The 25873-nt window shown below is 28.9% G+C and overlaps 2 protein-coding genes across 2 annotated transcripts in view; one reads left to right on the forward strand and one right to left on the reverse strand.

Annotated features, from left to right (window-relative positions):
* Positions 1–25873, forward strand: part of LOC103571726 (uncharacterized) — a 113045-nt gene that overhangs the window by 49906 nt on the left and 37266 nt on the right. Inside the window, exon 3 of the mRNA XM_014444812.2 lies at positions 14531–14578. The gene's annotated coding sequence lies outside the window, so the exon portion shown is untranslated. The remainder of the gene's footprint in view (positions 1–14530; positions 14579–25873) is intronic.
* Positions 22477–25299, reverse strand: LOC128668721 (uncharacterized). The gene is made up of 2 exons (XM_053742247.1): positions 24811–25299; positions 22477–24397 (listed from the first exon to the last, which is right to left on the reverse strand). Exons 1-2 carry the CDS (start codon positions 25007–25009, stop codon positions 22617–22619), a joined length of 1980 nt encoding a protein of 659 aa, XP_053598222.1. The 5' UTR covers positions 25010–25299; the 3' UTR covers positions 22477–22616.

Raw genomic sequence — 25873 nt, forward strand, 5'->3', positions numbered from 1 at the left:
GATTATTCTGAATAATGACAATGGGACGTCACTAAAACGGTAAAAGCGTATTTAATATTTAATACTCATTAGTCTATTGTAAGAGCAGATGTTGAAAAACATGAATGAAAATTTTTTAAAACTTTAGGCATCTGGGATAAAGTTATGACCTTCGGATTCAGTATAACTATAATTGCATTAATAATGACAATAATAATAATAATATCAAAATTTACTTTCTGTCGCAATTTTCACTTGTTAGACGTCAACACTGCGATATTTATTACAGCTTATTAACCCCATGAAAACTAGACGATTGTAAATTACATCCGGATTAGAGTGGCATAAATAAATGCCGAGGATCTTTTTCTCATTGTTTTTTATTATTATTATTATTATTATTTTATTTTTTCATTATCGTGACACGAAAAGTAGAAAAAAAATGAAACTGAGAGATAGAAGCTGAAAATAATACTGCCAATTAAATTATTATTTTATTTTGTTTTGTTTCTCTTAATGGACCGTGAGAATAGTGTGTAACAACACATTTCAATTGTAATGAGTTTATATAATAACGAAAATATTTATACATTATTTTCAAAATATCCACTAAGCGATTATTTACGCACTTGACCATAATGAGTTTCTCTAATTGATATATTCCGGCATATTTGTGTTTTCATATTTATTTAATGCTATTTAGAATACGCGTTTGTGAATCTGCAATTGTTTATTTAGTTAATTAATCGCTAATTACTACAAATTAATTATCAATGAAAAGAAAAAAAAATTTTTCAACAAACGAAACTTTACACTTAAAAGTTGTTATAAAAAAATCGAAATTGTGCTTAAACTAGTAGAGATATGACAAAAATGTATGAGAGCAATTTCATAGCAAATTGAATTCTCTACAAAAAAGGTCTCTTAGCATTTTAACGTAAGTCTAATTATTTGGGCGTAATTGAAACGTGAACTAAAAAAAAATTAATTTTATTATATTCCGGCTTTACTTGATCCCTCTGTAACTGGGAAACTATCAGAGCTACACTAATAAGCCTAATGACCTTTTTTGTAGTAAATTAAATTTACTACAACTTTTGTTTGAAACATTTCTTTCCTGAGTCTGTAGTTTAGCTACAAATTTCGTTTGAACGTAAATGCACCTCTTGGTATTTTATGTTTTTCATGCTGACGTCTAGTTAAATATTTAAGTAAAATAAATATAAACAAAATATCATCACGTGATGTAAGTGTATGAATTATGAATAATAAGTCAGCTAAAATCTGCTTTGAGCGTTGCATCGAATGGTGAAAGTATCATGTCAAAAAGTTTTGTAGTTCTCAAGTTATTATTAAAGTTGGAAAAAAAAATTTTATATATATATAAAATATATGTACATATATATATATATATATATATATATATATATGTACATATATATATATATATATATATATATATATATATATATATATATAGATGAATGCTTTTGAGATTATTTGTCAGAAGATGAAAGAGTACTTTGACGTAAGTCAGTATATTCTATATACATTAAATATAAGATGTTTGATATATGTAGTATTTTAGATATCAATATCATACTATATTATTATTATTATTATTATTATTATTATTATTGTTATTATTATTATTATACAATATACATATTTTATAGACAGAATATATATTTAAATAATTTTTGCTCGGAATTCTAAAATTAAAAATTCGATAACACGATAAATAGTGATATTGAAACGAGTATCGAGGTTTTGTTGAAGAATTTTTAGATTAAATATTTATATATTGTGTTAAAATGATAATAGGTATGAAAATATGTAAGAAAGTTGAAAAAAAACTAATTCAAGTTTGCGAAAATTGGTGAACAGAAAAAAGTATATGAAAAATGGTAATACTTCCAGTTGAGCCAATAGATTTACAGCCGCCCTTCGATGGTTGGCTGAATGCGGGAGTCAAAAATTTTTACTAAAAATTCATTCAACACAACAAATTTTATTTATGAAAAAAAAACTCTTACTCAAACAAAAACAGATTTTTTAAAATAAAAGTGGAAAAGTGTAATTTAGCTCGAATTTTTCTTTTTTTTTAATCAACACAAGTTAAATTTTTTTTTCTATTTATTGAGAGTACTCTGCATGAATGTAAACTCGAAAAAGGATGAAAAATGTGATTTGGTTCTTGACTGCCCGTATTTTAAACTTATTAAAAATTTTAACAAGCACGTGCATTCTCGCGCTTAATATTTCCGGTATATATATAACACTAGTATCAGTAATTACATTTATAGCTAACACGACTGCCAGATGGCTTTTAGTTCTAAACTTTTCACACTTTGCACCAAAAATGAGACTGCCATAGTCTATTTTTTCGATTAAAAATTATTTCAAATTTACTACAGACAAAAAAATTCTCATTTTCAAAATTTTTTTACAAAAATTAAAATCTGTCTCATTTCTCCAGTCCACCCTCGATTTTCGTCAACTGCTTCTTTGATTACCATCAGTTATGACAGCTGTCAACTGAATATTAAAAAATGCACACATATATATATATCTTACGCAAATGTATGTAATGTGAAATGTTAATTAAACTCAGCGTAATTTATATAATATTAAATAATAAATTTTTGAGTGCGCAGAAATGTTGACGCCTCAAGAATTTCAAGAACGTACACGCCAAAATGTATGAAAATTTAAATATACAGTATGTTGCTGCACATAATACACCGAGAGTGTAAAGTTTAAGTCATGTCATGAGGACTAAGCGGGAAAACGCCATTTTCTTCATTATCTCTGCAACTGCATAATTTCCGGTCGCCCACGACTTTAGTTTCTGGAACCACCTCCACCCTTTCTCCCTCTATACTACTCTCAAGTCTACTCTGCTCTACGTTCTAATATATATACACACACATATATATTTATATATATATATATATATATATACATATATAACAAAGTGTATACCGTAGTTGACTTTACTTACCCAGTAGTACTTTCCCTTATTTTATTTAAAGATATAATGATACTCATGACTAAAACGACGATGTGACGACGAATATGACTGGGTGATGGCAAGATAGAATTTATGTCTATATATATATATATAGAAAGATAGTTAAATTAGTAAGACTCCCTTCTAGCAACGTAGTCGTTGAAGAGACGACTTGTTAATTATCTATCGCGTCAAACAGCCTCAAGTTTGTCTTTTCCAACTTGTACTTTTTTAAAATTCTTTTTCCTTATAAATGGACAGTTTCGGATGGTTCCTGCCAGTGAAAATCTGTTACAAACTTTCACTGGTTAAAAAGTCAAAAAATTAAAAAATAAAAAACTCTTCCTCAAAAATTCTTACGATCGCAGTATAAACTTTTTAGGTTTAATTTAATTACAGTCTATCATAATTGTTATTATTGTTGTTGCCAAATAGATAAAATTTAGTAATTAAAAGTAAAGTCGAGACGTTGTAACATCGTGACGTGGTTATTATTACTGATTAAGCGATTCTTATTAAAGGAAAAAATCAATGACGTGATGAACTTGACAGTTTTCCGTTCATTATAAAGATTAACAACACCCACAACACCAACAGTCTCGTTCATTACAACCCTCAATTTCATATTGTTATAAAGTTGTTAATCATTTTTTTATTAAAACAAACAAATCAATTAGTCATACTAATTAAAAACAAAATTTGTTTTTTTTTTTTTATTTTCAAGTTTACTCTCTGGAAAGTTGATTGATTATCTTGAGAGTTTTGTGCTTTTCTCATTTCCTCTATCAAGTAATTTATTCTCATCATCATAATAAATATATATATATATATATACATATATTATATAGAAATAGTTTTATCTTTGTTGCTCTCTATATTATCTGCTACTTAAAATCGTTAGCTCGTTAAAATATCGAAAAGCTTTCGAGTAACTTTATCTCTTCAGAAGACCGAACTCTTCAAGTCCACAGTAGATACGGACTTATTGAAAAATAGATTAAAAAAAAATAATTACTAGTTATACAATCACTATTAACAATCAGCTCAATTTATTATTGGCTTTAGTCGATAAAATAAATTTAAATAAAATATCCACTCAATTTTTTCTTTCAAATTTTTAACGTGGAAATAAAATTTTAATAATTGACATTAGAATTAATGTCGTAATCTCATAATTTCATATGAATCGTTAATAAAATTTAATACTCTATTGCCAATAAATTTGAACGGAATTCGCTCGGCAATTCGGCCGCTGTCCTATCAATTATTCTGTCTTTGAAAAAAAATAAAATTTTATTCATAAAATAATTTCCGTGTGAAAAAAGAGCAAGGATATCTCCATAACTATGAATGTGTGAAAAAAAAAAGCCGCTATCGTTTTTATCGAAAATTAATCGAAACTTGTTTAAAAGTTACGACTGTAGCAGGTGTGAGTGGAAATAAGACGGCCACTGGTTAAAAGTATTTCGTTTTATTATTTCTATATATATTTTTTTTCTTTTTTTAAAACTATTTTATCACTTATTTCTACACTTTTCATTTTTCGTTTAATATAACTTGATATTATTTAAATCGTCGCGTTTCATAATTGTATTTCACCGAGTGGAAAATGCTTTTTAGCCTTCTCTCATTTCATTATTATTTTTCCTTTATTTAGTTTTTTTTATATTTCATTTCATTTTTTATATTTTTTATCATTCGTACTTGATCCTCTTTAAACTTTAACGGGCTGAAGTTGTCATAATTTACCCGAGCGACGTCTTGATGACTTAACTACCTGACAAGCTGGATTAAATATTGATTTTTATTTTTTAAAATTCATCTCAACTTTTAAATATTTACAATAAAATTTTTTTCTAGAGTCAAAGAGTCATTTCTCGAAAAATCAGTCGCTTATTTTATAAGTTCAATTTACGTATTTACTACACGACCAAAGTAATATCTAATTGCTGTATTAACTTTGTAAATCCAGATGTTTATATTTATATAATTTATGTAGGAGAGAAGTAAAGAGATAAAATTTATGAAATTCTCTTTATCATGATACACTTTTGGGTATATTTAATTTTGCAATTAAACCCGGTACTACTGAACCTAAACGTCGGGTTATATATGGAGTCATATATATATAAATTTATATATATACCTATAGTTATGTACATAACAGTGAGGTACATGGTATGAAACGTCAACTCTTTTGCACTATATGAGTCTAGTAGTTTCTATCCACAGCTCGTCAGACTCACTGAAAGCTACATGCCCCAATTTCGCTTCCTAAAATTACTCGGTAAATGTACTCACTCGAATATTGGGTTATGTTCAAATCATTTATGAATTCATTTTTAATTATAATTAAATTAACTTATAAATACCAGGCATTATTTTCTGTTATTAATTTTATATTAGAAATCGCTATGAGCTGAGCTTTCAATTTCGAGCTAATTATTAGCCAGTGCTTTTTTAATTTGCCTAATTATATTTAATTGTCATTAGCGTATTCAAGTTTCACCAATTAATTTAAATAAATTAAAGCATTAGATGAAAAAAGTCAGCGTAGTCATAATTTCGCTGGTTTATCATTTGAAATTTGAATTTACCGCCAAAATTTATTTAACAAATTTCGTGTTACTCCTAATTGACAGCTGCAAGTAATTTTTGACAGTTCAAAGACATCGGACATTTTTTAAATTTGGCGGGAACTTTCAAATATTCAAATTTTCGGTGTAACCTAAAAATGATGAAGAATCGAAATTTTTTTTTCTCTGTATGCCGTATTATCTTTTTCATTTAAAATTTTTTTTCAATGGATAAATTCTATTACCGGGGTGTCAAATATCAACACCTTTTGAGCAGAAATTGCTAAATTGGATAATTAATTAGAACACTTCTTGCGTAATTTCGATCGCAAGCAATTTCGAGGTGTTTTATTAATAAATATTTATAAATAGTCTGTTATATTAAACATTTCAATTACGTCAATTGCTGTGAGTACTTACACATTTGGAAATATAATACATCAAGGCTCGGATCGATATATTGGTTTCAAGGGTCGCTGTAAGAGGCATTGAATTAACTCAAGATGGTGTAGCACGAGAGTCTGGACTAATTTCAACGTAAGAGGTCTAGCGCATGTACATGTTCGTGTTTAAGTGCAAGTCGATATCAAAAGATCATGCACTTGACTCTCTTGCTCTCCCCCTATTTTTGCTGTACACGACCCGTAAAAACACGCATTAATTATCCATAACAATAACAACATAACACGTTATGTACAATATTAAATTGTTATTGTTATTATGGATGGCGATATACAGGTGAATAATCAAACCGAGTGGCATGGGCACGAGGAACTGAACAGTGAACCTGAACATCAGAATTACTAATAATGACTACAAGTGGTCATTGCACACAAGATGAGTAGGGTTGAACGCCAGCGTCGTTGTGGTAGAATGGAAAGCCAACACAAGCCAACAACTTCATCATGCTTGATAAACGAGCTGCACCCTCTTGTACCAGGGTGAAACAAACCGCGTAACCGCATTTCTGTCTATCTAAAACTCAGTTAAGATCTTTAACTAATTTCTTCTACTATTCTTTATTTATTTCTGCTAAATAGGGTTAAAATGGAAAAAAGCGAAATTTTATATTTCAAATTTTCGAGTTATCAAAATTCATAAATAGTAGCCTTATATTTTTTTTCAAATGCACAAACGGGCAACATAGACTTGGTGGGGTAATTTGGACCACAGAAATTTGTTACAGGCATTTCCAAATTTTTTTGATTCGTTGGCGTGACGTAAATCTTGAAAATTGGAAAATATGAGCAAAAATGCAAAAGATAATATAAAACTAGCAGGGTCTCTTTTTGTATGACGATAAGAGAGGAAGAAAAAAATAAAAATATAAAAAAGTTGGGACAGGAAGAATTAAAAAACGTGATAGAGCACGACGACGACTCTGGCCATATATACTTTCCATGGATATCTTTTCATCCTGACCCTTTTCAACTGATGCTTAACACTTTTCAACCCCTTGGTTGCAGTCGTCGTCGTCCTCCACGATCTATTGTCACTCAAAATACTTGTGCTTTACTTCTCTTGACTATCACTGAGTAAAAATAATGTCCAAACCTCTATCTATTGTTGCGCCAGTCAAATAAAAAAACTCCACAATAAAAGGGTATTTTTGTCCAGTCGAGATTTTTTTATCTCACTGGATTTTTTTTTAATACTTTGAAATGTTAATTCACTTGTTCATAAATCCAACAAAGAAAATTTTCTGTAAGCGCATTCGTATGAATATATTAGATGTTATCTAAAAAAGGTAAATAAAAAAAACGGTAACTATGATTGAGCACGTACGGGTTTTTATTTTTAAAACGACATTAACGTAAAATGTGTGGTGAATTTATCATGAGGATTTACTACTCTGAGATTATTCTTCCCTCATTTTACAATAACTCCTTCATAAAATATATTTTCATTGAGTGCTCTATAACTTTGATCATCATCATTATCCGATAATTACTTTTACAACTATCTTGTCTATTTCTCCATTTGCTTTTTTGCTTCCACACTAGAGGATTAAACTAAATTATTATATTTAGTTATTCATTTTACATCTGACAAAGTTAATGCGCATTAACGAGATTATTAGTAACCTAATGCTTGGAAACTCTCTTTACTCTTATTAAATAAGGTTCTTGCATCCTCACAGTGTGCTTAGTGTGCCAGCTTTTGTTTCTCACTGAAAAGCGAGATGATGCAGCAGCACCAGCGGTAATACGAAATACCGCAACCTAAAAACTCTAATTACATTAATGAAATTTTAGTAAGGTATCAAATTTCATTAATAACAAACCTTTATTTTAAATATTATTCAATTTAATATATACTTCAATTTCGCTAAGAGGGTAATTTTCATTTTTTCAGTCATTTTATTATTTTTACTTTATCTAAAATCTAATTACCAAAATTTCGAATCACCCGAAAAAGTATTTTCGTAACTTCATTGTGTTTTTAACTATTTAGTAACAAGGAAAATAGAATTTACTCTAATACTTTAAATAAATTTGAATTTTTTAAAAAAACTGACGTCTGTTTCTGCAAATGCGCTTATCACTTTTTTTCTAATTGAATGATTTTGCTGTATTTTATTATGATTATTACCTTTTGAAAAAAAAAAAAAAATCCAATTTGAATTGATAGGCAGAGAATTTGTCGAAGAATTAAAGTGAGTAGTAGAGATGAATAAAGAATTTAAAGTTTGAGTAGTTGTTCGAGTACAAAGCCGAGCCTCGATAGATATACGTCCGTAGAAGTGATTGGTATTAAGCCAGGTGAACTTTCCACTCGGCATGTTATTCCACTCGTACAATAGAGCACTTTAAGCCGAATTCGTAATCATAGAGTACGATTTTGCCGGTTCGATTGTGGAGGGTTCCTCGCTAACTCTATATCAGTATGTTCTATAATAATGTAAGTCTCAATGAGCCTTGTTCTGTTTTCTCTTCTTCTCTTAACTGATGAACGACCAAATTGTACAGCAACCACACATTGTCTATTTTTTTTTACCCCTTCAAGTTTGTCGACAAACAACTGCTGTTTCAAAAGTAACCGCCATTTTCTTTCTTGCTTTTTTAGTAAACCCATGGAACAAATTCTATAAATGACCCAAAAATGATTAAACTTTTTACTGATCTGAAGAACATTATCAAAACATTTTAACCAATTATGAACGTTTTTTTGAATTTTTATGAACTTTTTCAAAACGAGGTCTGGAAATTTTAATTTTTAGAGTTTCAAAATGGCCAACGAAGTTTGGAATCGTCTCAAATTTGAAAATTCACTTTAATATATTTTTGGGTCTAACTTTGTACATGAGAATCTAAAAAGAGTCAAAAGTGTATTCTATAATTTTTTTCTAAAATAATGAAAATATTTAAATTTTTTTACAAAAATTCTAGAGACTTTGCAGAAAAGTGAGGGTAGTGTCAGTAAATTTGAACATGTTTATAGTTAAAAAAATTGCATACACGAGCTGACAGAGTTATGGCAGCGTGACAAATCACGAGATTATTTAATCTTTATTAATCATTAATCACAAACACGCATGTTCATAATCAATTCTTTTATTTTCCTCGTCCACATTGTTAATAATAATTAATCACGATCTCAATCTACCTGACATTCCTCAGTTAGAAGTTTATCAATTTCATTTCAGTTTTCAAAGACAAAAATCATTTTCCAAATTGAATTACTGTCAAAAAAAGAATGAAATAAACTAGAAAAGTTTAATAATCCGACTAAAAATCTGTAACAGGCGGTCGTTTTGTGCTAAAAAAATATATATAAAAAAAAAATTTGGCATAGATTGCGTACGCGTTGCGCATATAGTGCGTGTATGTGCACAAGCAAAACACGTGACAGCTATTTCACGGAAAACAGCTATGAAAAGACAACCACGGACCACACACGTTGCCTTTTTTTATTACACACGCACACTCTAAACTACTCAATATTTTTTTCGTTTATCTAGACTTAGCTATTGGGATAACATTTTTTTTTTCGCCCTCCACGGATTCTATTGTGCATGTCACTGTAGCCAAACTATGTGACAAGCATAAAGACCATTTTTTAACTCTCGTCTATACTATATATATTTTTTTTCTTTTTCAGTACCACTAAAACTTTCGTTTATGGGACTTGCCAAATTTCAATAGCCATTTTTTATTTCTAACTTTCTATAAATAAATAAAACCATCATCTGTCATTTTTATTATTTATGATCACTTACTTCAAATATTCTATTAAAATATTATTTTATTCATTTGATAACGGACACTTTCTTACAATCTATTGAATATTTAGAGTATTTAAAAATAATTTCCATTATTTCCATGTATACCTGTCAGCTCTTTGATATTTTATCAGCTCTCACAGCATTCAAGTGAAATATTTTTGATTAAATGAATTTAAGTAGTAGGTGCTAAGATCTTGATTAAATAATTCATTGCTAAAATCAAATTATGTTACTTCTGATCAAAATATTACTGGAAAATTGAATTATAAAAATAAGACCGTGGATTTGAACTTCTCACCTGTATCAATATGCTTTTAAACCTCGAAGTATCAATATATGGCCCATATTCAAATTATGAAGATTCAGTAATACATCTTTGCTTGATTAAAAATATTTAATGCAGACTGTAAGATTATATATTTATAGTTTAAGAGATTAACTTTAGATTAAAGTTTAATTTATTAATAGGAAATAGTGCTGCTGATAAATTTGAAACAAATGGAATTATATTAGATTGAAAAACTCATCTCTAAAATTTTAGTACAATTGCATGTATGAATATACAAATTTAAAATTTTTAAATCTTATAAATTTGAATTCTTAAAAGCCTGATCCCAAAACTTTGGCAAAAAATACTGTTGTAGGAAATTTTAAAGTAAAAAATCTACTGGATGACTAAATTTCTGAAATTTTTCTCATACAAATGCTGGTATCTCAGCCAAAAATTTTAGACCACCCCCAATCTTCAGAGCTACCCCTTAAGGATAAATTTTGAGTCTTGATGAGTCCTTGAGGATTTTTTTGAATATTTCCAATTTTGATAGCAAGAATTAAAAAATAGTAATTAACTATAATATTTATAGAGTTTACACTCGAATAGAGTTGATTGAAGATAATAATAGTTAGGAAACGTGTATTGAATAGTCGACGTGTCAATAGTCTTCTGCACATGGCAAAGAGCCATATACGATCCATTACCTTTCATTTATCTATACTCCTCTTACTCGGCTGGTGAATTACAGAGTATACCAGGAACAATGTTAAACGTGAGTCATCTCTGTAAATGACATTTCTATTTCACCATAAATGAACTCACCCATCACATGTCGAACCATTATCCAATACGCTCGCATAAATTAAACTCCCAATGTTGGTTATAATTTATAATACATTAACCTCCATAAGTCTATCGGATGATTACTATATTTAACAGCAATGACCTTTGCTATAAGATTAATTTTGTATATAACTATCAGTTGGTGTATCAAAGCCGTCGTTCTCGAAGCCGAAGCCGAAGCCGTAGCCATACCTAGTGTCCACTTTTGCGAAACTCGATTTATCTATTAATCATTGTAGCCATCCTAGCATCCGGTACATCCAGCGGAGGGAAATCCACCAGCCGGCAAAGTTTCGACTAAGCTTTGCCAACAACTACTGTCGCTGAAATATTAACGAGTCTAATATACTTATTCCTTACTTGTATTTTAAGCCCTCAGAAGCTTACAGTTCGTGCTTCTGGTGTTAATTATGCGTTAAAGTCTTCGATCTCTGCCAATTTAATGAAAACTTTCATGTAACTATGGCTGGGTTGAGTTGTCCACATTCTACATATTACGTGTCAGCAAGTCAAAGCGGATTATGCATTAGGATATCTAAAAGGTGATTACGTTTATCGATTGAATTTATTATTTATTTATTTATTCACGTCTCGGGTACTAAGCTCTGAATTTTAAATCGATAATAACAATAATAATTAGCATGGCTGCCATAAGTACCAATAATCTCATTTATTATATACAGAAATAATTACTTCCGCAAATCGAAGTTCCTATTACTTGGAAAATAGAAAATGGCCTTTATCCCGGGTCAACATATTATGGGGGTTCCAATGTCATACTTTTTAAATTTTATTATGCGCGGCAAAAATATTATTTAATATGTGAAAATATATCTCAATTTTCCTTGAGTTTTCGGGCTGTAAATAACTTTCATACTGTTTTTTTTTCTGTTGAAACGAACTCTTATGCGCAATGATATTAAAAAATACAACGAATAAAACTGAAGTGTAATTAAAAATTAACGATTACGTCTGCATTGAACATTTACCGGTACTAAAGGACAGACATAAAGGACAATAATGTAAAGGGCACTTTGAAGAATAAAATTTACTTTTCATGCGCGTCGTTACGACTTTAAGTCTCTTTATTTTTGCTTTTACGTTAATTTTACAGGGCACTATATAACCTCGCATACAAATGTGTGTTATGTGAAAATCAACGGAATTTGCAGGACGGTATTTTTTATAAGGAGTAAAGGGATTTGGCGGACTGGACGATTACTTATATTTTGTTGTAACAAGATCCCGTTTTAAACAAAAATTACTGTAAACATACTGTACAAGCTCTATATATTTTTCGAGACATTTTTTCATACTTAAGGTCTGTTTGTACTTTGTAGAGTAAGTAATCTCTGCACTGAATTCTTGAATTAAATATGATTAATTTTACTCCACTTATAAAAGTATGATGTTAAACTTTTCCTTAAATATATATTTTACTTTGTGTTTTCTTACTTTTAAAAAATGTTGACGTAACTGATTATTATTTCAAATTCTTAATCTATTAAACTTTTTCATCCGCCTTTCAAGCAGGATATTAATAAAAAATTTTACTATTTTTTGTCTCGTTAATTATTCAAACCGAATTATGGCTATCAAATATTTACTTACGGAACCTGTTTTTATCTGTTTACATTCAAATATTACATAAAACACATCAATACTTTCTTAAGCACTTTTGTAAACCAATCAGTAATATAGGGAAAGCCCAATCAATCCCAAAAAAAATTTAGTGCAGGGTCCCTAAAATGCTCACTTTTGTAATGTGAGCCACATATCATTTTTAATTAATTTAATAAAATAAAATCGTGTTTTTGATTATTAATTACAAGCTGTTTGGAAAATTAAACCTCCAAAGATTTTTCATAGATTTTAAATAGATGTTATCGTTCACTAAGTACATGATAATAATTACTGTTGACATTTATTATTTAATTAACTTAAAAAAACCGATAGTACGATTATTAAAAAAAAAAAAAAAAAAAACTAATCTGCATAAAAAAAAATGAATAATTTTCCTTTTACCTCATTTCCTAGTTTTTTGTCGTATATATGTATTAATGTATATAAAAGAGAATTTTAAAGTTGTCGATGAGGAAAAGTTTACTCATAAATAATTATTACCTATAATTCAGCAGCGCGAAAGTTTAACAACATTCATTGGTCAATGAGAGAATAAATTGTAATGTACTTGAAACTTACATTAAACTATTAATTCCATAAGTACACTTAGTTTTAATAAACTTAGTAAACACAGACCACCACTAAAATAATTTTGATAATTTGACAAACATCGAATGCATATTTAAAAAAAAACGTTTGTCGATTTATCAAATTTTTGAAAATTGGACACAAAAAAACTTAACATTATGTACAATTTTTAAAGTAATAGTTAATTTTCAACGACAAAAAAAATTTTTTCTATGCATCACAAAAAATGGAAACATTCAGTACTGAAATTCTATTGAAAGTTTGTTTCAGTTGAATGGTTGGGCCATTTGTTGGCGCAACTCCAGTTTTTCCACTTATTCCCATTCACACACGACGCGATATCCAGCTCTAATATTAGATTTTTTACTGTTATACTAAACGCTATCGATTAAATCGACTGTTGCATTTAAATGTCGAAAATCCCATGGAAATTTGAATGACAATGCCGTAGCTCAAAAATACAATGAAATAACTCTACATTTCTTAAAAAATTTTACGGAAATACGACCCAATTTTTTTTTTTTTTTTTTTTTATTTTTATAATTTTTTTGTAAACGAGCCTCGAAACAGTCCGCAGTCTCTTGACATCGTACGTCGCCTCGCGGCCGTTGACCGGGTTGTACGATAATACGAGCCATACCTGAATGGAAGAGATTGCGCCTCATTCATTCGTTGCGATAACCGGCTTTGCGTTTCCCAAAAGAAGCGAAAAAAAATGTTTTGAGAAAAATAAGGAACAAAATGCGAGATAAAAAAATGAACCTTTTTTCTGGGATAATAGTAGAAGGGTACCATACTTTTTTTTTCAACATCCGGTCTTGTTTTGTATACACTTTTTAATCTGATACATTTTTTTTGCTAATGCACAGTTTTTTTTTTTTTTCATACCAGGTTAATTAAAAAAATAATTAATATTTTTGTAACTTCTTGTAATATTTTCTGTAAAAAAAATCTTGGGAGGTCCGTTATACCCCAGATACCCTGTTGATCTAAAAATTGATAAATATATGACTCGTGGAAAAATCCTTTTTTCGATAAATTTTCAAGCGGATCCGTCTTTTGGCGGGAGATTTCACTCCGGTCTCTAAATTTAAAAAAAAAATGCAATTAATTATCTATATATTTATTCTTCTACGATTATATATAAGAGAGAAAATACGTCAGACATTTCTTGTCAAGTAATTTATCTGTACCCACAAATCGTCAGCTTTTATCGCATCAGCACTTTGTCACGTTCTCCTTATCCTTGGAGAGGAGTTTCGTTGTCAACAGTACAAAATTACACTTACTTAATTATTGTAAACCTATTTACTATTTTCATTAAAAAAAAAATAGACGTCACAAAAAAAAATATTTTTTTTTCTATCAACAAGGTCTCTTATCAATGATCCTTTATTTTATTTTTTCAGAGTGCTCAGACCAGATTAATGTCAAGTGTATCAGCAGTATTCTCAAGTGTAAGTTTTTAATTAAATTAATTAGCTATCAAATCTTCTATATAATTATTTGCTCAATCGAATTATTTTATTTTTTTAATATTTTCTTTGCTATTTGATTTATCAAAATCATAGCAGCGAAAATTTTTCAACTCGTATGCTTTGAGCAATTTTTTTTTTAGAAAAAATAAATAAATTTTTATACGCCCTCATGGCAGCCGGAAACTATAAGGGCGTAAAAAAAAATTTATACGCTATTTGAAGTATTTTCCATCTAGAAATATAACAATAAAAATATACAAATTTTTTACGCCTTTAGATGCCTTTACAGGAATGTCATATGTTAGAATACATCCTTATATATATATAAAACTAATTTTGATTAAATTTGATATTTTTCCTGGTGAGCGTGTATGAGAAGTGGTTAAAGTATACCCAGGTAACGTATTATAGAGAGTAAACGAAGAGTAGTTGATTACTTTTTAGAAAATAACGAACTCGTTAGTTGTACACGTAGGTGTGAATGCGATTTTACGCTTCTCGGGGACTCGATTAAGCTGCTGTAACGCGTTTCCTCGTTTATTACTATATGAGCTAGGACATACGGTATATATGTATACATATACATATATATGTATGTATGAATGTATCAATGTATGTATGCGGCTTCCGTAATGCCCGCAGAGAGGTAGTGTCGGTTTTTCGGAATAAAATTCATGAGAACTGCTGCCCGCATACGGTAACCAGATTTCTGCATGTTTACTGTTTCGTACAATATCTTCCTTACGCTGCTGAATCCATTCTATATAATATACATTGTGTGCTTTTTAGTTTTTTTACTCTGTCCAACAATTTTGTTTCGTCTATGACTCGGATGTCGCTCATTATTAACAAGATTTTAGTACGAAAATAATTTTTACGAAATTTCAAAAAAGTATTTTTTGAAAAATTAATGTCGATAACGTTATTAAATTTTGATTACACAAAATTTTATATACAATCATCTTATATATATTAAGTAGCGGCCACGCAAAAAATTGCTGTGTCGCTACTTCTTACGACTGCTAGCTTCAGTTTTATCATCTTATATATATTATGAAGCTGAAGCTAGCGGCCGTAATAAGTAGCGGCCAGAGAAAAAATTGCGCTAGCAGCTTTAATAAGTAGCGGCCACGCAAAAAATTGCTGACCGCTACTTCTTATGACCGCTAGCTTCAGTTTCATCATCTTATATTTATTATGAAGCTGAAGCTAGCGGCCGTAATAAGTAGCAGCCAGAGAAAAAATTGCGCTAGCAGCTTTAATAAGTAGCGGCCACGCAAAAAATTTCTGGCCGCTACTTATTACGGCCGCTAGTTTCACTTTCATTACATATATTAGTAATATCTAAAATGCATAATTTGAATTATACAAAGTTAATTACAAGCCATTTTATTATATTTCAAATTAGGTTGAAAATTTTTCATAATTGAATATAAAAAAAAATTTGGCATACTGAATATTTAATTTTTAATTAATACAATTAATTAAAATTTTAATTAAACTTTCTGTTTATTCATAGTTATAAATTTTTAAAATCAGCATTCATTTTATTTCCAAAATAATAAACTCGCAATAAAAATAAAACTTTGAAAATAAAAATTAAAAAAATAAATAATGATGATGAACAGACATTAATTTATATGACCTGCGTAACTAAAAAAAACGTAAACCACTTATACTGCATTATTAATAAAGTCAATGTAACCGCGTTACCAAAATTACAGGAGTGAAAATGCAAATGCGATATTATTCATTACAATTAACCACTTTACTGTTCGCGTTCACGAAACCGCAACAAGCTACGATCTTGCTGTCGAATAAATTTCATAACAAATTAACCTTTCATAAATATAAATATATAAATATATGTATATCCATTAGCAAACATAAACAATTAATTTTAATCATTACTCATTAATGAAAATATTAATAAATAAATTTATCGTAAAATTAAATGAGATCCTCATATCGCAATAGCCAATATATTTTCAATTTTATTGAAAAACAGTACTTAGTTTTCATTTTTCCACATACGTCAGTTTCAATATTTGAATTCGATGTGACAACCAAGAGATATGAATTACTTACATTGAAATATTTTTATCATTTCAAAAAGTTTTCAATATATGAAATTGATTGATACAACTTTTTCTGTCCGTATCGAGTATTTATAATAAATAAAAATATTAAACATATCAATATATATATATATATATATATATATATATATATATATATATATATATATATATATATGTTGAGCTTAGTAAAATAACATTGATATTCAAATAAATATTTTTTCAAGTATATTTCAAGTAAACCAAAAGTATACTCTCAATATCACCGTATATATATTTACATATAAATATATATATATATATATATATATAGCAGTGCATATATTTGTCGATCAAACATCTGACCCATTTATCCGTCTCAGTACCGTCGAATCCTCGTTTAGTCAACACTTAAAACTCCTTGTGGCCTGAGGATAAAGATCACATCTTGTTCAACATTTATTTACATTGTAAGGCTTCACGAAGGATTATAGCCGTACTTTGTATTAATTTACTTTCCCGCTGGGGTACTGATGTACTTTTGGTGATTAACTTTTATACTTATTTCGAGAAATTAAATTTTAATTTTAATTCCGTCTCCGTTCCTCTGTAAGTAGGCAGTAAAAAATTTATCTTAAGTAATTTAACATGAAAACTGTTGTACCCTTTTTAACGCGAGATTTTTCTTAACTTTTTTTTTTCCTGTGTACGGACTCGGTGGGTTCGAGACGCAATAAATCGCGCTAACTCCTTTGGTATCGGTCCTGAATTATTGTCCTGAATAATAACCTTGTAGGTGGCTAATTAAATCGATGCTGTTTTAATTACTGTTAATAAATTACCAGCTTACGTGGCTTGAAAATATTGTTTATGTTTAGTGAGCGCATGCGTGTTTTTTATATATATTTACCCAATAGATGCTGTGTATATTTTTATGCTGCGTTTAGCCAATCGGGTGTTAAGAAAAGAAATTTCACATATATTTTATATTTTTGTAAGGCAGAATTCAAAATCTATATCGTTATCAATTGAAAGCATTTTTTTCATGAAATGATAAATTTTAATTTCAATTAATTTCTTTACAGAATGAAAATTTCACGTTTGTTTTTGCTGCCATTGAGAAATATATACATAAATTTAAAAATATACAATCGAATTCATTTATAGAAGAATTGATCAGATTGGACTTTTTTTATTTTTTTTTTTTTTTTTTTTCGTTAAAAAGCAAAGTTCACAAAGAGTTATATCTTAGCTTGGATATTTCCGTCGAATCGTTAAATCTTCCATGTTATCTCGAGCTGTCGCTTTTCTCGTTGCCAACTTTTTTTGTTATATTTTTCTTCCTCTGTGACTCTGTCTATCTCCTCAGTTTCTTCATCTTCTTTTCTATATATATTTTATTTTATTTTTTATTTTTTACTTCCAGTATCTCGCATAGAAACGAGGCAACCGATGGAACAAAATGATATCACATGCACGATTTTGTATATGCTTACATCACGTACGTGTGAATAATCTTATGTCGTTGTCACGCTTATGATCTACGTACTTTTTATTACATTATTGATTTTGTCATGACGTCTCGTGATTAAATCGTATGCTTCGGGTATTTATCGTAACTCTACCCCCTATGATTCATTTTTTCTTTCTATTTTATTTCATACATATTTATTTTTTACCCGTGAATATGCTAATATGTGAGACTCCATTCGGTTAATTTTTAATTGATCATTTTACATATTAATAATTAATTTTTATTCCTCGTATTTTATTCTCACAATTTTTTCAATAAATACGAAATTCCTCTTCACGGAGAGAAATTTACGGTAACAATTACATTATATTCTTACTATAATATTGTAGTAACGATTACCATGCCACTTAGAAATTTTTAATAGTATGGTAATAATTACCGTGATATTATAGTAATTCTTACCACAATACTGTAGTAATGATTACCATGCCACTTAGAAATTTTTGATAGTATGGTAATAATTCCTATGTCATTGCGGTAATTTATACCGTATACTATGGTAATGATTACCGTGATATCATAGTAATTATTACTACAATATTGTGGTAATGATTACCATGCCACTTAGAAATTTTTGATAGTATAGTAATAATTCCTATGTCATTACGGTAATTTGTACCGTATACTATGGTAATAATTACCATGATATTATAGTAATTATTACCATAATACTGTGGTAATGATTACCATGCCACTTAGTAATTCATAAGATCACAGTAATAATTACCATGCTAGTCAAGTAATTATTACCATGATATAGAGAATTTATTCATTTGTAACTATAAAAAATATTCCTACATAACGAGTATGGTAACCATTACCATACGATATAGAAACTGTTAGAAATCACTCCGAAAATTTTAAAATTTTTTCTAAATTTCAAATGAAAAATCTGTTTATTAATCGAGCGCATGGTCTTACCATTACATTGAATCATATATATACATAACTGTGTACACTGCAGACTATTGCGATTTTCGTATCGAAAAAATATGAACATATATATATATATATATATTTGTGTGTAATATGAATTTTTTCGTAATGGTAGAGTACACTAGAATGCACAAAATATTTCTTAGTATATTTTTTACCAACTCATAACTTTTTATTTTCATTATTCCCTTTCAATCCTCCTCTTTTTGTTGTTAATATTTATTTTTTCTTTTTAATATTTCATCGATATCTAGTCAGCATGCATATTGAAAAATATTAAGTACAAAGTATTTAAAGATTGTTATTCAAAATTAATTCTCCAGATATAATAATAATAATAATAATAATACCAATAATATTAATCAATAGCAATAGTAATAATAACTGAGTAAAGTAGTAAAATTTTTTTTCATCAAGTGTAGTGTCAATAACGGAAAGTAATAATAAATAATAAAGTAACCAATAATAAAAGTTATAAATCTCTATATTACTTTTATTAAATATTTAAGTCCTTAACCATAACTTGTACATATAAAATTGAATTTTTATATTTAACCCGATGATATTGGAAACTATACTTGGCCGTTTTAATATCAAACTCGGGGAAAACAGAACAAGTAGAGCCCACAGCTCGGTAATCCCGCTGGCTTATCAATTGTGTCATTACCAAGTTAACGATCTCGGTCACACGGTATCGAGGATACACAAACTCTTCCTCTACCCAGTTCAGATTCACGGTATCACTAAACCTCACAATTCTAATGCAAAATCCGATATTCATTATTATTAATTGTTGTTATTATTCTCATTATTATTTATATCATTATTTTATGCACTCAAGTCTATAAAATTATATTGTATAATTAATTCGCATAATCCTAAAATACTCATAACAGGGTTGGGTTCAAGTGCCATTACGTTAATGAGTGAGCTTTTATTTTTTTTCATTTAACTAAACTTCATTTTTTTTTATCATGAAATTACACACTCGTATTGCAAAGACTTGACAGTTATCTGTTTATCTAGAGTTACGTTTGAGTCACTAAAGATTCGATGTAAATGAAAAAGGGTAGGAAAAGAAAGAGAGAAATATAAATAGAGATAAAGTATAAAGAGAAGGAGACAAATGACGCCGGTGGCTGTAATCTTACTTGCACCGCAACCCCTGCAGAAATGTTTCAAAGTACCAATGCGGATGTACCCGAGTTGCAATTCGGACTCTGCACCAAGTAGAATTACACTGTCTTTCTCTCTTTACTCTGCTATTGAAATTTATACATATATATGTGTATGTATGTGTAAATATACATAACTTAGTCTTGATAATGTACTCATAAGTATGTTGATAGTATTTTCTAACTCTCAAGTAATGCCACTATATATATTCCTACTACAATTTACTAAAGTTTTAAATGACTTTTTACTTGTTATTTATTTACCTTTTAAATTCAATATATAGCTTTTTATATTTATTTTTAAATGAAAATTCTATAGATGATAAAGTTTGTAAATGAATAAATTTGTTGTAAAATGAATCGATATATTTTCGTTTTCAGTTGAAAACCGCCGAATTCCATTTTTGTAAACCATGCAGTAAAGCAAAAAAATGCATTTTTCAAACTTGAAAAAAAAATATTCAAAAATGCACCATATTCAGATATTTTTGTTCAAGACATGATTTTTTTTAATGATTTTCATGGTAAACTATGCAGTAGAGTAAAAAAAGTCATTTTTCAGACTTTAAAAAAAAATATTCAAAAATGCATCATATTCAGATATTTTTGTTCAAGACATGATTTTTTTTAATGATTTTCATGGTAAACTATGCAGTAGAGCAAAAAAATGCATTTTCAAACTTGAAAAAAAAAATATTCAAAAATGCATCATATTCAGATATTTTTGTTCAAGACATGATTTTTTTTAATGATTTTCATGGTAAACTATGCAGTAGAGTAAAAAAAGTCATTTTTCAGACTTTAAAAAAAAATATTCAAAAATGCATCATATTCAGATATTTTTGTTCAAGACATGATTTTTTTTAATGATTTTCATGGTAAACTATGCAGTAGAGCAAAAAAATGCATTTTCAAACTTGAAAAAAAAAATATTCAAAAATGCATCATATTCAGATATTTTTGTTCAAGACATGATTTTTTTTAATGATTTTCATGGTAAACTATGCAGTAGAGTAAAAAAAGTCATTTTTCAGACTTTAAAAAAAAAGTATTCAAAAATGCATCATATTCAAATATTTTTGTTCAAGACATGATTTTTTTTAATGATTTTCATAGTAAACTATGCAGTAGAGCAAAAAAATGCATTTTTCAAACTTGAAAAAAAAAATATTCAAAAATGCATCATATTCAGATATTTTTGTTCAAAACATGGTTTTTTTACTGATTTGCATGGAAAATATATTTTTTGTCACCATTTTTGGAAGTTTCAGTTTCTTAACATGTAGTTGCATTTTTTGTTGAAATCGGGTGGTTTTGGTTCGACGGTTGCCGACCGGAAAAGCAGATAAGTAATTTTCAAAAATAAAGAGTTAAGAAAGACGATGTATAATTTATAAATAACTTATTAAATTTACCGCATAACCGTTAGGATCTTAAATAATATTTATAGATGACGCCTGTCAACCCTCGTCTTAAAACTGTAAATATATGAGTCTGATACAAAACATAGACATTGATTATCGTAGGGGAGGCCGGGGCACGACGGCCCACCCGGGGCACAGCGGCCCACTCCAAAAATTTTGTCAAAAAATAAATTTAATTTTTTTTAGTTAAGTAGCGAAATCCGGGGCAAAATGGACCATCAAAAAACTTTTTCCATAAAACATTGTTGATAAAAATTTTTTTTTCAAAAATATATTGATAAAATTTTTTTTTTTTTTAATTTTATGATAAAAATGATTTGATAAGAATTTTTTTCAAAAAAATTAAAATTTGTCAAACCACAATCAAGTAATTTCTAATCTAAAATATAACAAAAACTTTTGGGATTAAAAATTATACAGCAACTTAAAAAATAAGAATATTTTGTATTAATCAACAAATTTTAAATTATTTTAAGAATAATTATAACAAATAACAATTTTTATAATTGATAAATTTTTAAACACTTAGCTTCCTAAAAATATTTAAACAATTAAATAAAAAAATTCAATTAATTATTTTGAGAATAGTTATAACAAATAACAATTTTTATAATTAATAAATCTTTAAATACTTAGCTTCCTAAAAATATTCAAACAATTAAATAAAAAAATTCAATTAATTATTTTGAGAATAGTTATAACAAATAACAATTTTTATAATTAATAAATCTTTAAATACTTGGCTTCCTAAAAATATTTAAACAATTAAATAAAAAAAATACAATTAATTATTTTAAGAGTAATTATAACAAAGAACAATTTTTATAATTGATAAATCTTTAAACACTTAGCTTTCTAAAAATATTTAAACAATTAAATAAAAAAATACAATTAATTATTTTCACAGTAATCACAGGTATATTCATCTGAAAAATCTTCCTCAATACTTGCACAGGAATCGTGAGACCACATTTTGCAGTTATTGCACTGAATCCATGATTCCTTTGATTCAGAATAGAGTCCATTACAATACAGGCAATGGCAATCACTGTCTTCTTTTTGAGAACTTTTTTTTTTTTTAATTTTTGGAGCTTTGTTTTTATTAGTGACTTTTTCTGCTATTATATTTTTTATTTTTTGATTATTTTTTTTTTCTTCCAACTCATCACGGTATTGTTTACTGGTTAAAATCCTCGTCACACCTCGACGTCGTTTTTTTGGCGGGGAGTCTCTTGATGGCAATGGCTTGATGTCGTAAGGTGTTACATAAAACTTCGATGTGTTTTGTCTCATCGTTGCTTTGGATGATGCAGCAGTTTTAGTGATATTTTCAGTAAGAGATTTTTCCATCTCTTCATCGGAGCTTTCGTCAATAATTTGTGGTCTAAAGTACCTAGATGGGGGCCTCAACGATGGTTTACCAGTGGAGGTGGAGGCAATTGGAATAATTACTGGCTCTTCAAGTTGTTGTTGCAGTTCAGGTTTTTCTGGCTCTTGCTGTCTAAGCTCTTGTTGCTCAAGTTGCTGCTGTTCAGGTTGTTGCTCGGGTTCAGGTCCTTCAATAAAATCTGTCTTGCACAAATCACTCAGACTTTGGGTCAGATTTTCTAGTGATTGTTCTTCAGGTGGTTTGTTGCTATTGGTAGTGTCGGCAGGAGCAAAATCTTTTGAGTCAAAAATATCTGGATTCATTGGGTAAATTCCAGTTTTTCGGAAACCATTTATTATAGTTTCAGGCTTTGCTGCTTTATTTAATGCATTACTGAACAGCATTGGCAGAACTTCAGGCGTGACGACTCTTCCTGGGTGCTCTGATAACCATTTTTTTACTTCTTGCTCATAATAAGAAGATATTGGTTTCATTACACTGACATCCAATGGTTGTAAACGGTGAGTGCAATGAGGTGGCAAGCAAAGAATTACAACGTGATGATCACGAGCGTAGTCAATCACATCTAAATTGTTAGTGTGTGTCGTATGCCCATCCAAAATCAGCAGCACTGGATCTTCAGAAGTTGGCTTAACCTGGTCAACAAACCATTGGAACCACTGCAAGAAGAGATCATGTTGCATCCAGCCACTGGAATGACAAAGCCCCCAACTTCCTGGGATTGTATTATTCAACAAGTTGGGTTTCATACGCTTACGAGGAAAAATGAACAATGGTGGTAAAAATTGTCCTGAAGCTGAAACACAAAGCTCCATTGTCACATTTTTACCTCGCTCAGCTGACGTTAAAATTCCAACTTGTTTTTTTCCTTTCTCAACAATGATTTTCCCGTGAGTTTTTGGGACACTACTACAGCCAGTTTCATCTACGTTAAAAATACGATGAGGAAGTAGATTGTATTTTTCCATAATCTGTTTTAGTAAGTTAAAAAAATTTTGAATGACAATCCGATTGAAACCAGCTGCCCGTGCTGCTGATGTGCTTTCAGGTTTGCGTAACGATAAGGTGGGGTTACGTTTCAAAAATCCTTGCAGCCAATCTTCTCCAGCTACTCCATTTACAAATGGATGTTTAATTTGATTTTTTTCAGCGAGCTGATAAGCGAGGATTCTCACCTCGAAGCTTGATAATCCAAATAATCGACTTTCTAAATCTTTTAAATAACTGACAAGTTCGGATTCTTGCACAGGACTAAAAACTGGAGTAAACTTTCTGGGTAGCCCTACAATAAAAATTTTAGTTTATAATTATTTTCTTCGATTAAATTACACAGTAAAAAATTTTACGTTATTATTGCGTCAAAAAATTAATCCATTAAAGTTAGCAGTCGCTTGACAATTTTTTAATTTTTTTTAATAAATTAATTTACTCCAAAAAATTATTCCTAAAAAATTGGATTTTTTATTTTTTTTATTTTCTAAATGTCAATTTTCTTTTCTCATTTTTTTTTTTTTTTGACAATTTATTTGTTAAAAAAATTCTTAAAATTATAAAATATGTGCTAAATTAATTCTCATCAAAGAATTTTGTGTTAAAAATTTTTATGTTAAATATTTAGCATAAAAATTTTTTGACGCATTGATGCAAAATTTTTTACTGTGTATTAATAAAATAATTGTTTTAGATTCTCAATACCTTTCGATGATACAAACTCTATATCATTGTTTAATTTATAAAAATTGGATCGGCGTCTCAGAGTGGTTTTTGGTACTCCAAACGCTTTTGAAGCAGCAAGATATCCCATCTCTCCTTGGTTAACTGCTTCGATAGCTTTTGCCATAGCCAATTCATTCCATGACATATGAGTATTTTTTGATTTATAATTGCGCACCATTTTTTATTTTAGAAAATATGAGAAGTAAAATTAAAATTGTAAAATTTACCGCCGAACTGTAGTGAACCTCCAACACAAATATAGTCATATGATGTACAACTCCATATTTATTTTCAACATTTACAACGCCACTTAGCGACTGTTTCAAAAACTTTACCGACCGTTGATGTCATCAACCAATCGTTTGGCGGTACTTTTAAATTTACATCGTACGGAATTAAAATTTTTTCTGAGTTTCAAATAGAAAATCTTTGTAATTTAATTTTTTTCTAAACAAAGAAAGTGAAAAGGGGTGGGGGAAGTTAAAAAATAATAACTATCATTTCAAAATGTTTTTTTTTTAAATTAGAATAAATGAATAATATTAAAAAAGAAAAAAATTTTTGGTAATATTTTTTTTTTTTAATTATTCTCCAGAAGTGGGCCGTTGTGCCCCAGAAAAAAAAAATTTTTTTTTTGTGGGTTTTGACCAAATTATCATATATTCCCTCAAGATAAGGCACAAGAAAATTTTTTAGATGATCAATAGTAGCTAGAAATAATAACTCGCTTAAGTGGGCCGCTATGCCCCGGTCTCCCCTATAAAGAAATTTTTACGATAATATTCAAATGAATATTCAACGTCTCCATGCTGGGAGTAAAGTATTAAATATGGCTGTCATGACTTGAATTTTTCGTATCTTTGATGTGATAATGCATGCACAAGTTGCGCTAAGACTGTTACATGCTTGTTATAATTATAATAATAATAAGTTTAGCAGAAACTTTTCAGCGATTCGTAAAGTTGTCTTACGATACGAATTTTCAATCAGCCTTTGATGTGAATAGTAAATGACAGAAATTACATCAATAATTACCGGAAAT

The sequence above is a fragment of the Microplitis demolitor genome, chromosome 10 (genome assembly GCF_026212275.2).
Source record: "Microplitis demolitor isolate Queensland-Clemson2020A chromosome 10, iyMicDemo2.1a, whole genome shotgun sequence".
NCBI lineage: Eukaryota > Metazoa > Arthropoda > Insecta > Hymenoptera > Braconidae > Microplitis > Microplitis demolitor.

Bases quoted from the DNA above. Each gene is read 5' to 3' on its own strand.
- LOC128668721 (XM_053742247.1), bottom strand. From the start codon at position 25,009: ATGGTGCGCAATTATAAATCAAAAAATACTCATATGTCATGGAATGAA. The intron at 24,398-24,810 runs GTATTGAGAATC...TTTTTATTGTAG, and splicing joins AGAGTTTGTATCATCGAAAG to GGCTACCCAGAAAGTTTACT.